Consider the following 15,068-nt stretch of genomic DNA (forward strand, 5'->3'; position numbering starts at 1 on the left):
GATTTGAATAAATATTGATTTGAAACCTTTCCGCGCAGTGTTCAGGCTAAAGTTAAAAAAGACAAATAAAACAAATTCTAGCTGCTTTTTTATCTTGTTTTGCTGTATCGTGTCTTTCACAACAAATAAAATAGTTATTTTAAAAGTAATGGAACAAAAGACGCAGATTTAGACCAACAAGGGACCTGATGTTGCAGAAACAAAATATTACAAATGACATAACGTATTTCCACCGTGGTCTTGACAGGCCGTAATCCTGTGTGTCTGCTTTATTACAGTCTTTCGTGACAGGCTGTAGTCATTACTAGATCTAATTTCTTCCAGGTTCTATTCAGTTACACTCAGGCTCAAAGCTTATCACTGTGAAATTATTAAGATCTTGTTTGTTTGCTTGTATTTTCCATCTTTAGGTTAGAAATGATTTCTTTCTTTCTTTCATTTATTGTGTTTGTGTTAAGCGTTCCCTGGACATACACAATATATCCACTCACCAGCCACTTCATTAGGTACACCTGCTCAGCTGCTCATTAATGCAAATATTTAATCACCAAATGTAAAACAAGCGTCAGAGAGGAGAAAGAGGGTTATTTAGGTGACTCTGAATGTGGCATGGTTGTTGGTGTCAGATAAGCTGGTTGAACCTTGAAGCAGATGGGATATTTTCCTTGCAAACCTTTGGCCACATAGTACCAGCTGAGCTTAGTTCAAATGCCACAGCCTGCCTGAGTGTTGTTGCTGATCATATCTATCTGTCTATGTGCGCAGTGCACGCATTTTCTGAAATCTCAAATCATCTGAAATCAGTTACCGTATTTCCCGGACTATAAAGCGCACCTAAATATTAGCCGCACAAGCTAAAATCAGGGGAAAATCCTGTTTTGTACATACATTAGCCGCACCTGACCAAAAGCCGCAGGTGTTTCAATGTTGACTTATCATATGTAAGAGAATATGCACAAAGGGAATTGTCAGGAAAGAGATGGCTGTTTGGAGACATCACTTTTATTAATATTTTGAAAAACAAGTTATGGGTACATATTTGCACATGTAGTACATAACAATAACCTACAGCACACCAGAAAAATAGATTCGGACTACCTTTTAGGCTCAGGTGCAGTGACACAGCTTTAACAAGAAGAAAAGTCAGTCATTCACCACCATCTTTCTCTTCTTCCGCACTAAAACCACCAAAGTCCTCTTCTCCAGTGTCGGATACAAACAGGCTCATGATGGCTTCGTCATCCACTCTTCTTCTCTCCTTCGTTGTCACTTTCAAAACCAAAGAAATCCTCATTGTCAGAGTCGAACACCCTCAGAAGGGCCGTGGCGGTGTCCTCCTCTCCATCATGCAGCAGTCCAGCCCTTCAAAATCCGTTGGTGATCGTGGATGTTTTCACACTTTTCCACGCTGTCAGAATCCACCGGTGGAGTTGGGCATAACTTGCTTTTTGGGCATAACTTGCAAGTTTATCGCCGCTCATCATCCACGACTCCCGCTGAACGCGTAGCGCTACTTTGAAGTTTGTTTTTCGCGCTACTTCGTACGGCACTACGTTGCCTGGCGGACGGACATGTGACTAACATACCACTCTTGAACCCCGATCCTTCCGCCAGGCAACGTAGTGCCGTACAACAGCGGAACACACGAAACAAATCGTCTTACGATATGACAAAAATCACGGACAATCCATAGAAAAGCCGCACCTGACTAAAAGCCGCAGGGTTCAAAGCTTGTGCAAAAAGTAGCGGCTTATAGCCCGACATTTACGGTACTTGAACATGATAATAAAACCTGATCCCACCTGGCTCTACAACGGTGTGCCTACTAAAGTGTCTGTTAAGTATTATCGGGAGGGGAGGGGGGAATATGTCACATTTTGGGAATTCTTTTCCAAAGTGGACCACATAAGTTGCACTTTAAAGATCTGAATATGTTTGAAATGTTCAGACATCATCATGATTCACATTAATTTATCCTCTGTAGTCTTCACAGATGCTTTTTTTGTATTTTCTTACAGCTTGAAAGGTGTTAGTTATAAAAACAAAAGAACGAGCATTTGCAGAGTAAATGCATTTGCATATTTGATGCAAAGTTATCAGAAAGTCTTTCGATTGTCGTTAACTTGAGAATTCACATCTTTAAAATGGTAAATGGCCTGTATTTGAATAGCGCTTTTACTAGTCCCTAAGGACCCCAAAGCGCTGAAAGTCCTCTCGCCCCATTCCTAATAATTGTTTTCATGTCTCACACAGGAATAACTGGTAATTGGCTTCCACCTATAGAAGGCTTTTGACCTTAGTTGGTTTTTACATAGTGTTTGACAAGCGCACTCAGAACAGTAGCAGAGGAGCTGTAACTTAGGGTTCAGTGTCTCCACTCCACTCCAGTCCACTCCAGTTTGACCATTTAGATGAAGCACCACACTGTTGCATCAAATTTTCTGCAGGCTTGGGGTTTGGAGGTTAATGGAGGTTCATGTAGTGGCAACAGGACACACTCACGCTCATCCTCCATCATCCCCACTCCCTCTCGTTACTTACCCTCAGGGACTCATGTCCTGACACCCTCCCACTCTTGCTCATTTCTGTTAATACCCTCTGACTGCAGGGCTTATTTCCAAACCTCTTAAACCACAACTGTGTGACTCACTCTCTTGCTCTCTCTCCCTTTCAAACATGCAGGAATTTTGGACACGTGTCAGGCAGCGCTCGAAGCTAAAGTATCAGATTGAAGTGACAAAAAAAACCCATCTAATTGCTGCCTTATCATTTGTGAAGTCTCATCAAAATGCTTAATGCTGAATAGCTGTTGTTCCAGTATTTCTCGGACCGTGTTGCTGTCTCAGTTGTTTGGAATTTTTCTAAATCAATGTCAGATGGTGTCCTCAGCAACTTAGCCATCTATTTTTCTGAGGCAATTCTTTGTAACATTTCTCAATAACATTAATCTTCAACAGATGAAAATGAAAATGCTTTAAACCTTTTTTTTTTTTTTCCTTGGGAAATTTGGATATCAGCTGCAACTGTAACACATCATTTCATTTATTCATTTCTGCAGAAACTCACACTCGCTTCCTTCATTTCTAAATACTGAAGTAGATCTGTGCATTTATAAATAACCATAATTTCAGTCAGATCGAATGGTCAATGCCCGACAAGCCAAAATAATAGAGCTGAATATTTAAAAAGAGGTTTGTGTGGTTTTAAAAGTTGATGGATTTAACCCTTAAAAATGTATATTTAAATTTAGCCATAAATCTGTTTAAATTAATCTTTTCTTGCACTTCCACTGCTTTTAGTGATTGAGTTTATTTTTTTTGAAAAAAGGATCATGTATAATAACATAAATGTTACCATTTGATGCATTGTATCAGAGTTAGCTAGAAGCTCATTTACATCTGCAGTTGCTTGGCAGATTACATGCAGAAGGTTTTCTGCTTCTTTAGCCCAACTGCTTCGAGGTCTGCTGCTGTTTTCAGATCCCTCACTTTAAGACTCTTGCATTTACTTTTCAATTCCAGTAACTTTTTGTTTGCACCTTGTAAGATTTTATCTTGTAAGGTAACAACAATTCTTACATTTTCCATCAAGAAACACACAACATTGATAACCTGACCACATACTACAATATTTACTTTATATTTTAAGCAAGACTTTCGCAACAGCCAGAAATGTACTATGAGACTCAGTATTTGGGACCACAACCTTAAAGCAGATCCTTCACGCTTTTTCTTATTTTCTGTCATATACACTCACCAGCCACCTCACTAGACTGACCTGTTAAACTGCTTGTTAATGTAAATCTCTAAAGACATGGAGACACAACAACCTGCTGAAGTTCAAATCAGAATCTCCACAGAAAGGTGATTTAAATAACTCTGAACATGACCCACCATGTGTGGCACCAACACAGTAACTTAAAAAACGTCTTGTTGAGACCAAGGCCAAAGTTTTTTGTAGGCTAGAGCAGCAGAAGACCACACAAAGTACCACTGTCCGCTAAAAACAGGAAACAAAGGCTACAATTCGGCAGTAGAAGACTGGATAAAAGTTGTTTGGTGTGATGAGTCTGTTTCTGCTGCACCATTCAGATGGTTTGAATTTGAAAGCATCAGTCCTCTTTGCCTTGCATCAACAGTTCAGGCTGCTGCTGGTGGTGCAACGATGTAACAGTGTGGTGGATAGCTTCTTGTCCATTTGGGGACCCTGAATATGAATTTACCACTGTCTCTGACCATGTCCATCCCCTATGACCACAGTGAAACCATCTCCTGATTGCTGCTTCCAGCAGGACAATGCTCCATGTTATAAAGCTCAAGTCATCTCAAACTGGTTTTGCGAACTGACATTGAGTTCGTTGTCGTCAAATGGCCTCCACAGTCACCAGATCCAATCTTCCAATAGAGCACCTTTGGAATGTGCTGGAATGTTGTTGATTCCAGAGGGCGGAGAAGAATAGCCTGACTTCATCAAGCTGAGGTGAAGGCAATAGAAATTCGAATAACTACTCATTACAATCAAGTTATGCACAAGATAGGCTGGTTCTAACCTTGTTAAAGTTCAAAGAAGAGAGACTGAAGTGTCATTATTGAGACAGTTGGAGCTGCACTCAGGTCCATTGGAAGACTGATTTAGCAAAGCAGGATATGAACATAACAAATCCACTTTAAGTTGCTTTAAACCATACCTTGAGTTTCGAGGTTATGATGAAAGTAGCACAAGCTGCATAATCAGGGGACCTGCATTCGTGTGGAAGTCACACAGATGCACAGTTTTAAGATGTATTTCCCTCTTGTCGTTCCCCCAGTGGCCAGAGGAGATTTGAAGTTTTGTTTGAACAGGACTAAATCTGCATAGTGGGTACTTGTGTTTACTTGGCAGTTCTCTCTGTTTATCAAGACAAGCCCCAGTGTATTATGCCAGACCGGTGTTGATCACAGTCTATTAACTGCCCTTGCCTCATTTACCAAAGACTAACACGGGCTTAGCTGCAAGCTTTGAAGACACAAACAATTAAAACTCCACATTCTGCTGTATATCAGCATGGGAGCCGTGTACAGGGTTTGTTCCATGCTGTTCTGTCTTTTCTCCAAATTCCAATCAATACCAGCGTTAAAGGTGCACATGGGCTGGAACAGCACTGCGATGAGAACACAGTTTCATTAGGGAATTTAAGGATTTGCTTAATATAACCTACCCTGTGGCTGCTACTGTACTGGTAAAATCATAGAGAAGCACACTGGTTCGTCTTGACCACAGCGCTGCAGAAATCAAGATTTCCCCGTGGAGCTTTTGACCTCTGCTGGCGCTTTGCAGTTGTTTTTGTATGCATGGCTCCCTGTTAGGGGTTCTGCGCACATCAATGAGGAGCTGTATATGCTCCAATCTACACAAACTACCAATGATGTCAACCTCTTTCAGTCACCAACAGGTGGTGGTAATGTGTGGAGATGTGATGCAATGCTCGAGCAACAACGGGGAATGAGTTTGGCTTTTGTGTTTTTCTGTATTTATCTGCAGGAAATTTGTTTCATCTTTTGAACACTTTGTTAAGTTCAATGCCTTGTTCTCTTGCTATGTTAATTCACTAGTTTCCTGCTTATTATTAGTCTATAACCCAGTCAGAAGTAAATACAGGAGAATTGCTGATACTGATACCTATGAAAGCCTGTTTCCATCACTAAAAAAAAAGTATCAATAACTCGAAATTTCTTATTATCCGGAAGGATATGGCGCAGGAGAATGCACACTCAAAACCAGATCGCAAGAAATTGGCGCTTTCGAGAGTACATTTGCTGATATGTGATTGATTTAGCTAATAACACAAGGATTTCATCATTTGTGAAGTCACGCTGAAAATAATCAGCAATTTGTGCATTCATGACTGGATGTAATACTGGTAGCTTAGCTGTAGCATTTGTAGCTGAGGGCTTCAGCTTCCGGGTAACAAGGAAATGACGTCATTCCCGTAGATTACAGATTGGCAGCGCTAACTTGAAATTTCGAGTTAATAAGTCGAAATTGGCTTCCATAGAGATACCTTTAACCAATTGTGTGTGAATGTGTGTGTGAATGGGTGGATGACTGAATGTAGTGTAAAGCGCTTTGGGGTCCTATGGACTAGAAAAGCGCTATACAAATGCAGGCCATTTACCATTTACCATTTAAGTCAGCTTATGTAGGGGAGAGCAATGTGTCAGGATTTATGTGATGGTTTGCAAATTCCAAGCACATTTTAATGACCACTGAATCACTGTGATTTGTACTTTACACAATATTTAGTTAACCCAACACACCTTTCAGCTTTTCATGTATTTTGAACGTTCATATGTCGATGAACAATATTCTTCACTCTCATTGGTAGTCCCTTCAGTCACTCCTCATTGAAGTCATACAGTCTGTGGTCTGTAGCTGCCACGTCACTGCAAATCACCTCCAGTGTGTGCACAGCTGTAGTAACTTGTATATTAGTTCTTTGTAAAATTTGTTTTTTATTACCATAAGGCAGAGAAGACCTTTTATAGGTGTTTATGTTTTTATATTTTATCTTAATCATACTGAGTTTACGTGTAATAAAATGTACAATGTAAATAAAAGTGCTATTGCCAGTCCCCATTACTCAGTTGATGCTTGTGTTGCAGCTACAATAAATCAAAGACGTGGTGTGTTACAGTAACCCCTTCAGTGCTGTGTCACTCTTTAATATGAGCTAATGTATTCCTTGAGGTGGTTTCAGTCCAGCGTATGCAGATCCATGTTAGATATTACAAGCACAGGTACTTTGTTGTTAGAACAGAGGTAGCTCTGAGTGTAGCTGTACCTCTTTGTTCCTCGGTTTGACGCTGGTAGAGATACTAGGCCAAATGGTAATATGCTGCCCCCTAAAATTTCACTATCCAGCCAATAATATGATGTGGGGTCCTCTGTCACTTGAAGATGAATCAATAACGGAATTGGCTGAGGACCTTTTGAAGAACAACAGCTCTACGACTTCATTTTCTCCTGTCAATTCACGGCAACTCTGATTGATTGCACAGGGATGAGCATTTGGAGGGAGCCTGTAGTTACATTATACCCCTCATTGCAGCTACAGTGCCATCTCTAATGCTGCTGCTGCTTAAAGCACACTCTATGTATCTCAAATTGCCCTAACTTAAAGGTGGTTAAAGATTTCACAATTAAAAAAAGAAAAACACGTAGTGCTCAAGATCTTGTGGTAAATTGCCCAGGTATACAAAGAAGAGGGTAATTTTTGGTGGTTTCACCTTAATTTCTGTTGACTATTGTGCCTTTCCAAAGGTGATGCACCTCACTCTTGCTGAATATGTACAGCTTGCAAGTCCATGAAATACTCTTGTTGTGGGAGCACAGTGAAGAACAGCTTAATACACTTGATTAACAGACCAGAGAAGAATATCCCTTTATAGGCTCTCTCTTGTCTCATATGCGCTCCATTTGCTCCCTATCTTCGCTTTTTTGTTTGCCCGTGTCTATTCTGGTGATGCAGATGAAGTCGACATTCTGCTGCATTGTACCCATTTTAGCGATTTGTTGGCAATTATGCAGATTTTCTGTCACTTGAGTATTTATATTTGCATACAAAACAAGGTGCATGTGTCTTGTAATTAGGACAAGAAAGTTTTCGAGTCGTTTGCGGTGCGGCATAAGTGTCAAATATTTCTCCTTCCGCAGCATGTCTGTCATTTCCACGTTTGGCTCGGGCAGACAGATAGACAGCGAGCGATTATTTGATGGTGACAAGTTCAATGTGGAGCACTCAGCACCCTGAGAGAGGGTGACATTTCTGCTGTCCAAAAGGACATGCTAAGTGAGCCATGTATCAGTGAGGCAGCATTTACGCCTCATTGGGACAGCTTGTCACTAATCGATGCAACAGCCACGCAACATAAATCTCGCTTGTTGTTTTTATGCTCGCTGATTGTTGTTGGGGGGCTTTTTTTTTTTTTTTTTTTTTTTTGTGCACCACCCACATAAACAGACCAATGCGTAAGTCACTTTTATGCCTCCATCCCGGTGACAGCTGTAGCCTAAGGCATTATGTTTTCTCAATGCCCCCCCCCAATCCAGCCAGCCAGCCATCACCATGAATGTGATACATTATTGTGCTTAAAGGTCAGGACCCTCATGGCCCTTCCCTTCTTGTGAATATGATGTCAATGTCAACTCAAGGATGAGCTGAAAAAAAAAGAAAGATCACAAAATGTGTTTTTGGCAGGTACTGAACTATTGCCATGCTAATTAGCTTAGCATGCTAATGCTAAGCATTTTCACAGATAATGGCACGACTCTTACATTACATTACATTTTACATTATGCCATGCCTTTGCCAAACTTATCTGTAGTTATAGCTTGAAACCATCATTTAGTGGTCATAATTTAAGAAATGGGGACCGTGTTGAGTCTTGTGCATGTCCCAAGCACCTCAAAATATAATGTTGTGTAAAAGTCTTAATCCGTCCCTCATTTCTTTGTATTTTGCTTCCAAGCAGCCAGACCGTCTTGATATTTTTAAAGTAGTCTTGAGCAGTAGGTCTTTCAAAGTTTTTATTTAGACATTGGCTGCTTTTTCACTTATTTTCAGACGAGTTCTTGAACTTGACCATTTTCAGAGGATTGTTTTTCTTAAATCTGACCTATGAATCAATGAAACACAAAAATGAACCTAACCAGTGTTTGTCTACATTACATCTGTACATTACACCTTATACAATGTTTTACATACATTGTATCTTTTGGCACTCTGTTACTATCAGCCTGTGGTAATTTTGTTTCTATTTCATTAGCTGAAACTAAGAAGAATGCCAAAGATAACACAGTTTGATAGACATAAAATAGTATTTTCAACAAGGGGAATCTCAAAAGGCTATCAGGTAAAAATCTGGTGTATTTCAGCATGTTGTGCAGTGTGTCCTTAAGAAAACTGACAAAGCCGTCATGAAGTGAAGTGGTTGGCTGGGGCCTTTCTGTGTGAAGTTTACATGTTCTCCCCATGCTGGTATGGGTTTTCTCCAGGTAAACTTTCCTCCCAGTCCAAAGACATATTGGTATTTCTTTCTGTTAGCCCTACGATAGATGGGTGATCTGTCGCCCTTTGACAGCTGGGGTAGGTTCCAGCTCACCCACACCCCTGAGTAAGATGTGTGGATAGCTGGATGGCTGGCAGGGGGGGAAATCCAGCAAAGACCTGACACGGGACTTGAGAGATGCATCCACTGCTCACTTGAACCCTTGTCAGAAATGGTCTCAGTGGAAGTTTAGCTCTCAAGAAGCCATTTATAAGAAAGGGAAATGGGGAGAAAAGGTTGAGGCGTGGCAAATTACACGAGAACTGGACTGAAAATCAGAAGTAACACATCTTATGGAGTGATAAATCAAATTTGAAATTATTGGTTCAAATTATTATCAATATGCAGGTCAACAGGCTGTGTTGAAGAATAAAGGGGAGCATATCAAATACTGACCGTCAAGCTCATTAGAACTGTACAGAATCAGTTTTTCTTCAATCTGTTTATGTTTACACACGTCTCAATAAATTGCTTCACCTGTTTCCTTATTTTCCTAGCAAATACAAAGAAATGAGAGTTGGCACAGTAGTGCTGTAGCTGTGTCCTCATTTGCATTCCTGTAATATTCTTCACCTTTTTAATAGTAGCAATGTACAGACTTGTGATAAAGTTTGTTTCATCTGAAAATATACCGAGTTCTTAAGATCCACTGAAACAAAAGCTAACTGGCCATAAAATGGAAATGCATCGTGCGAATTCAAATAATTGTCATAGTGATAATAAAATAACAATAAATGGGAAGAATGCACCAGGAATAATAGAAGTAACACATAAACTACCTTGACTGTTTAATGAATGTCTGCGTTAAACCTATTAACTATTAAAGATAATGACTGCAGTTTTTGAAATTCATACTACAGTAAAGTTTCCTCGAATGTAGCTCAAAAGGAGATTTTCTGAGAAGTTTATGTATTCTTATGTACTAATTATGTCTCGGTAGGAAGTTTATTTAACAAGCTTATTACACAGCAGCCGTTTGACAGAAAATAGAAAGAAGAATCAGGTGTTACAAATCAAATTAATGAAGCCTCCGTTGTATATAAGCACGGAGCCTCAGTTAATGTGATTGGTCACGTCTGTGTTTCCTTGCTATTTTATGTCAGAATGGGTGCTGTGAAATGGGTCTGTTAGTTGGAGAAAACTTTTTACGACAAAAAAATAATATTTTCAGATTATTTACACACTCATCTAATTAAGGCACAGTCCCAAGCGCCTCATCTGAATACGGCAGGGTGCCAAGCGCCTTTAAAATCTTGTGAATTTAAAGCATGTTTTATTATGCGCACTGAAAGTGAATGCGCAATTGCCTGTTTCAGATCGTGTACGCAGCTGTGGACTGCACTAAAGGACAGAACCACGAGCTTTGCAAGCAGGAAGGGGTGGAGGGCTACCCAACATTCAACTACTACAACTATGGCAAGTTTGTGGAGAAGTACAATGGAGATCGAGGGGTAAGTGATTGGAGGCGGTTTATGATGTTGCAGTGAATGAACGTTCAGTGATGATCTGCATAGGGGGGGAAAAAGTACCCAATTATCAGAGAAACCAATAACCGCCAACAATTGTGTGGATTACAGTTGGATGGGGAAGGTTGTGAACTTTGTTTTTTAATATGTGCTAAAATATCATATTCCACAGATGTCCTGAGAGATAGATGAGAAGCATTTGTTACAACAGCAGATGATTACCGTCCATCTGTCCTGCACACCATCTTGAAGGAATTTATTCTTTCATGCAGAATGCATTAAACTGTTGGATGAGCTACGTGCCTCGGATCCCTCAGCATTTCTGTTGGCCTGAGTCAGGACTTTGGCTTCGTCATCCCAAGATGCTATCAGTGTGCGTGTCGCACGTCCTGACGTTTCTCCTTAGAATCTGCTGATAATTTTCAGAATCGATTGCTCCATCAATGATGATGAGCTGTCCTGGCCCAGATGCGGCTAAACAGGCCCAATCCATAATGTTCCCATCCCCACAGTGTTTGCAGTTGGGATCGAGTTCTCATGCTGAATCCCTCCATAGTGGATTCAGGAGGATTAACATTAGCAAATGTTAGAAAAGCTGTTCCCTGTCTCACACCTTACTTTTACTCTTATTTATTGCCCTACTGTTCTTAAAAGAAGGGCAACAATTTTGTTGTGTGCCGTAACTCTTTAGAGATGGTTCTGTAATCTTTTCCACCATCACGCGTATTAACAACTGCTTTCTGAGGTCTTCAGAAATCTCCTTTATTCTTGATTTGTGTCCTCAAACGTGTCATAACGAGCGCTCTTTAAATAAAAACACACCCGACTCAAATCTCAGTCATGGTTGATTTGTAATCCTCGTCATCCCATCGATAGAAAACACCCGAATATCCCATTCAGATTAATCCTAGAGTCACATACATTTAATATTAGATGATTATTCTCAATATGTAAATGACCAAATCTAACATTTTAACTTAAGTGACCAACTTAGATTCTGTTTATCTCCTTCTCAAAGTGATGTGTTTACTGAGGTTATGTATTAGGTTCACATGTGTGCAGAAATATAGAAAATCTCAGATCACAAACTATTTCTGAGACTGCGTTTAGATCAGGGATGTCGAATTTTACATTGTGGACCACATGCAGCCCACGTTAATGTTAAGCAAGCTGGAACAGTGACACTAGATAATAACATATTTACATGATAAATGCATAAAACTGGAGATAAGGTCAAAGTACAATTTATAGAAAATATCCATTTTTTTTTCTTTTGGACTCGATGTCTAAAAACTGACATTTCTATAGCAGATGGTCATTGAATTGTTTATCCACTACTTAATTACTTTGGTGTAGTATGTAAAGAAGGGATGGGGGTATCAATAGGAAAAGCTGTTAATCTTGAAATAAAAATCTGTTCACTCGCTCACTTTGCATTTCTCACAGACGTCTGGTCGGCTGGATTGGAGTCTGCCGAGTCGATTCTGACCCTCAGGCCTTGTGTTTGAGATGCGTGATTTAGATAGTTCAGCTGGTTCAGAAATTAGAACAGGATTGAAAGTAGAGGAGAAAAAGATGCATCATTAATGCTGTTATTTCTTCACTCCAGCTGTTGCAGTTCTTCTCCCTGTGTCAGAAACTCAGAAACGACCTCCGAGATGTTGTTCAGTGACGGGGGGGTGGGTTGGCTTTACTTTTTCCACACCTTGCCTCCCTCCCCCTGCCTGTGGACAGACTGCCATTCTTGGCCTGAAATCATGTGTCAACTGAATTATTTATAGCATCAAATGGTTCAGAGCTCAGTCCAGCTCAACTCAACCGTACGTGGAGAATTATCTGCGGGCAGCAGCAGAAAACACTGTGCAGCCTGACCTCAAGCACAGTGGCGGTATTTACATTTTGTCCTCCCCCTCAGCACCATCAGGTGAAGATGAGGTTTATCCACAGGACTGCCTGAGAACTTGCTTCAAGTTGAGAAATATGCTGTGGTGATTGTTACTTTCCTTGTCTTCACAGGAGGCAGGCTTCACGGGTTTCATGCGCAGCTTAAGAGGACGCGACCAGGAGAAGGTTGTCAAGCGGAAGGAGGAGCTCTGAGAGAAGCATGCGGGGAGTGGGGGGGCGGCGTGGGGTGGGGGGGCAATGCACTGTGACCCTTGAGCCTGGCAAAGGGCCCTTTCAGCACTGACGGGGGAGACTCGACAACCTCAGCGAAAGGCTATTTTTTTATACCGTGGTGACTCCGTTTGTAATAATACCAGAGTACTTGCTGTCAGACCAACCACTTGAGACTCGTGTTTTTCACGGATGTTCTGATGGGAAGAAAATACACAGACGAGGAAAAAAAGAAAAGGTTTTCTTGTTTTTGCCCAACCACTGTGACTGAATATGTGAAAAGCTACACCCTATACTGTATCTATGCAATACTGCCCCATGCTTAGCTCTGCAGGGGTTTGTGTGACTGTCAGACCACCATGGTGGTGGACCGGTGGTGGGCATCAGTATCTAACGGTGGAGGTTGCACTGTCCCAATGGGTCCTAATCCAGCCCCATCAACCCTGTTCTGTCTCTAAAAGAGACAAATGCTGATTATTGACATACACCTTTTGGTTTCAGTGATTTGGGGGGTTTTTTAGCTTTTTTTTTTTTTTTTTTTTGTTCTTCTTGTTCTTGTTGTTGTACAGAACCTTCACGTCTGCAGAACAATTTGAAATATTGATTATTTTTTCACATCATTTGGAAAGTAACGGCATTTTAACACCACCACTAAAAAAAAAAAGAAAGAAAAGAACCTAAAGCTTGTACAGTGAAATGTGAGGTGCTCCAGTGAGTAGTGTAGGTTTGTTAAATTGGTGAAATCACAGCTAAAGGATCAGTATTCTGTGTGGGTGTGCACTATCATGATTGATTTTTGCTTTTAGAAAGGAGTTTTTGTTTGCCCCCAAACTGTGGCCTTACAGATGTAAAAATATAAAATGTCTGGAATTGCAGAAATATAATAAGTGGAAGAGATTCAGAGGCCTGGTGCCCTTGTAACTCTCTCATGAAATGACCAAGTAAAGGAGAATGAGGGTGGGGGGGAGGGAACACAACAGAACATGAAATGCCAAATATTACTGCAAGCTGCCCTTCAGAGTTTCACAGTTCATACTTTTCCAAATCTTATTATTAATCTTATCATTCACAGCTGGAGTGACTTTACCTCTTGCTCCTTCATTAATTGTTAATAATGGGAGAGTTCATTGACAGAAGCATGGGAGATGCTCACATCTGGTGTCTGAATAGTCTATGTGATCAACAAACATCCAAAACATGAGTCTTACCTCCGTCCACTGAAGTAATCACAGATTCCGCTCAATATCCCACAAATCCCCTCTGTATTCACACTCTACTGGAATATCTCAGACCTCTGATTTACACTTTGGGCATTCAGTTTTTTTGTGTGCGTTTGTCTGTAACCAATCTGTTTCATCACTGGTGTTTCTGCTACTTCCTGTTTAACTGAAACTCGCAGAGGAGTCGAGCGCAAAAGACGGCTTTCCGAAATCTTTCCCGTTTCCCTTCTTCTGAGTGCGCGTCTACCTGAAGTGCCTCGGCCTGGAATGGTTCGGCTTCAGTCAGCTTGGATAGTGCTCTCCCATGCTTTCCTTCATATTTAAAACGGATGACTTCACGAGACGCCCAAGGAATAATTAACTGTTAAGTCTCCAGAGCCTCTTCCAGTTCTCGCAGCATAACACCATCAGTTCGGGGGCCAGAGTCATTACCTTCTGTGATACGTTTTTTTTTTTCTTTCTTCCATAATTTTGTATTTCTTTTTTTCTTTTTTTCTAGCTCCCTTGCTTCAGCCTCTATAAATATTTAAAGTCTTATCTGTAGCTGAACTTGTGTTTTATTATTCAAGACTTTGGTTTCTTTCATTATGAATAAGGTTCTCAGGGATAGCAAAACACAGTCAAAGGGAACTAGTTTGCTTTGTAATTTATCATTCCAGCTGAATAATTTTCGACCCTTAAATCACCAAGGATAAAACACAACACACCTAAATTGTCCTTCTTCCTGTCTTCTGTCACAACAGCTTGTGCTGAATAAGATGTTTGTCAGTGAACCATTTTTTTCTTTTTTGGGGATTCTTTGCGTATGAAACCGTTTCAAGTGTTCAGACTGTCGCCCGGCACACGGTGTTCAGTGTGATTACTATCATTTCACCATATGCAAGAGCATTTTGAAAAAAGTGCTTTAAACAGTTACGTGACATATCGTCGTAATTACGTGTTCATTCTTCTCTCGATGAGAAGTCATTACCTTTGATTACTCTGAACATTTGTTTGTGTTTGGCAGTTTCCACACTGACATAATGCGTTAGCTGAATAATAGAAAGACTTTATTCCTTATCCCAAAGGTATCCGTGTTATGTTGGACTTTTTTCACAGTTATGCCAAGAAGTCATTGTTGCCTTTGATTTTTTTTTTTTTCCACTTCTCTGTGTCCAGCCATATGTACAGGTTCAATCCTT

At 40.5% G+C, this 15,068-nt stretch overlaps 1 protein-coding gene across 2 annotated transcripts in view; it reads left to right on the forward strand.

Annotated features, from left to right (window-relative positions):
* Positions 1-12,724, forward strand: part of pdia5 (protein disulfide isomerase family A, member 5) — a 78,326-nt gene extending 65,602 nt beyond the window's left edge. The window contains exons 16-17 of one of the 2 annotated variants that reach the window (XM_026144230.2): positions 10,403-10,537; positions 12,569-12,724. In XM_026144230.2, the coding sequence (XP_026000015.2) occupies positions 10,403-10,537; positions 12,569-12,649 (216 nt within the window). In that variant the 3' untranslated portion in view covers positions 12,650-12,724. Of the gene's footprint in view, positions 1-10,402; positions 10,538-10,724; positions 10,869-12,568 lie in introns of those variants that run through there. The other variant, XM_026144229.2, reaches the window with a different exon arrangement.
* Positions 12,725-15,068: the final 2,344 nt, after the last annotated feature.

The sequence above is a fragment of the Astatotilapia calliptera genome, chromosome 16 (genome assembly GCF_964374335.1).
Source record: "Astatotilapia calliptera chromosome 16, fAstCal68.1, whole genome shotgun sequence".
NCBI lineage: Eukaryota > Metazoa > Chordata > Actinopteri > Cichliformes > Cichlidae > Astatotilapia > Astatotilapia calliptera.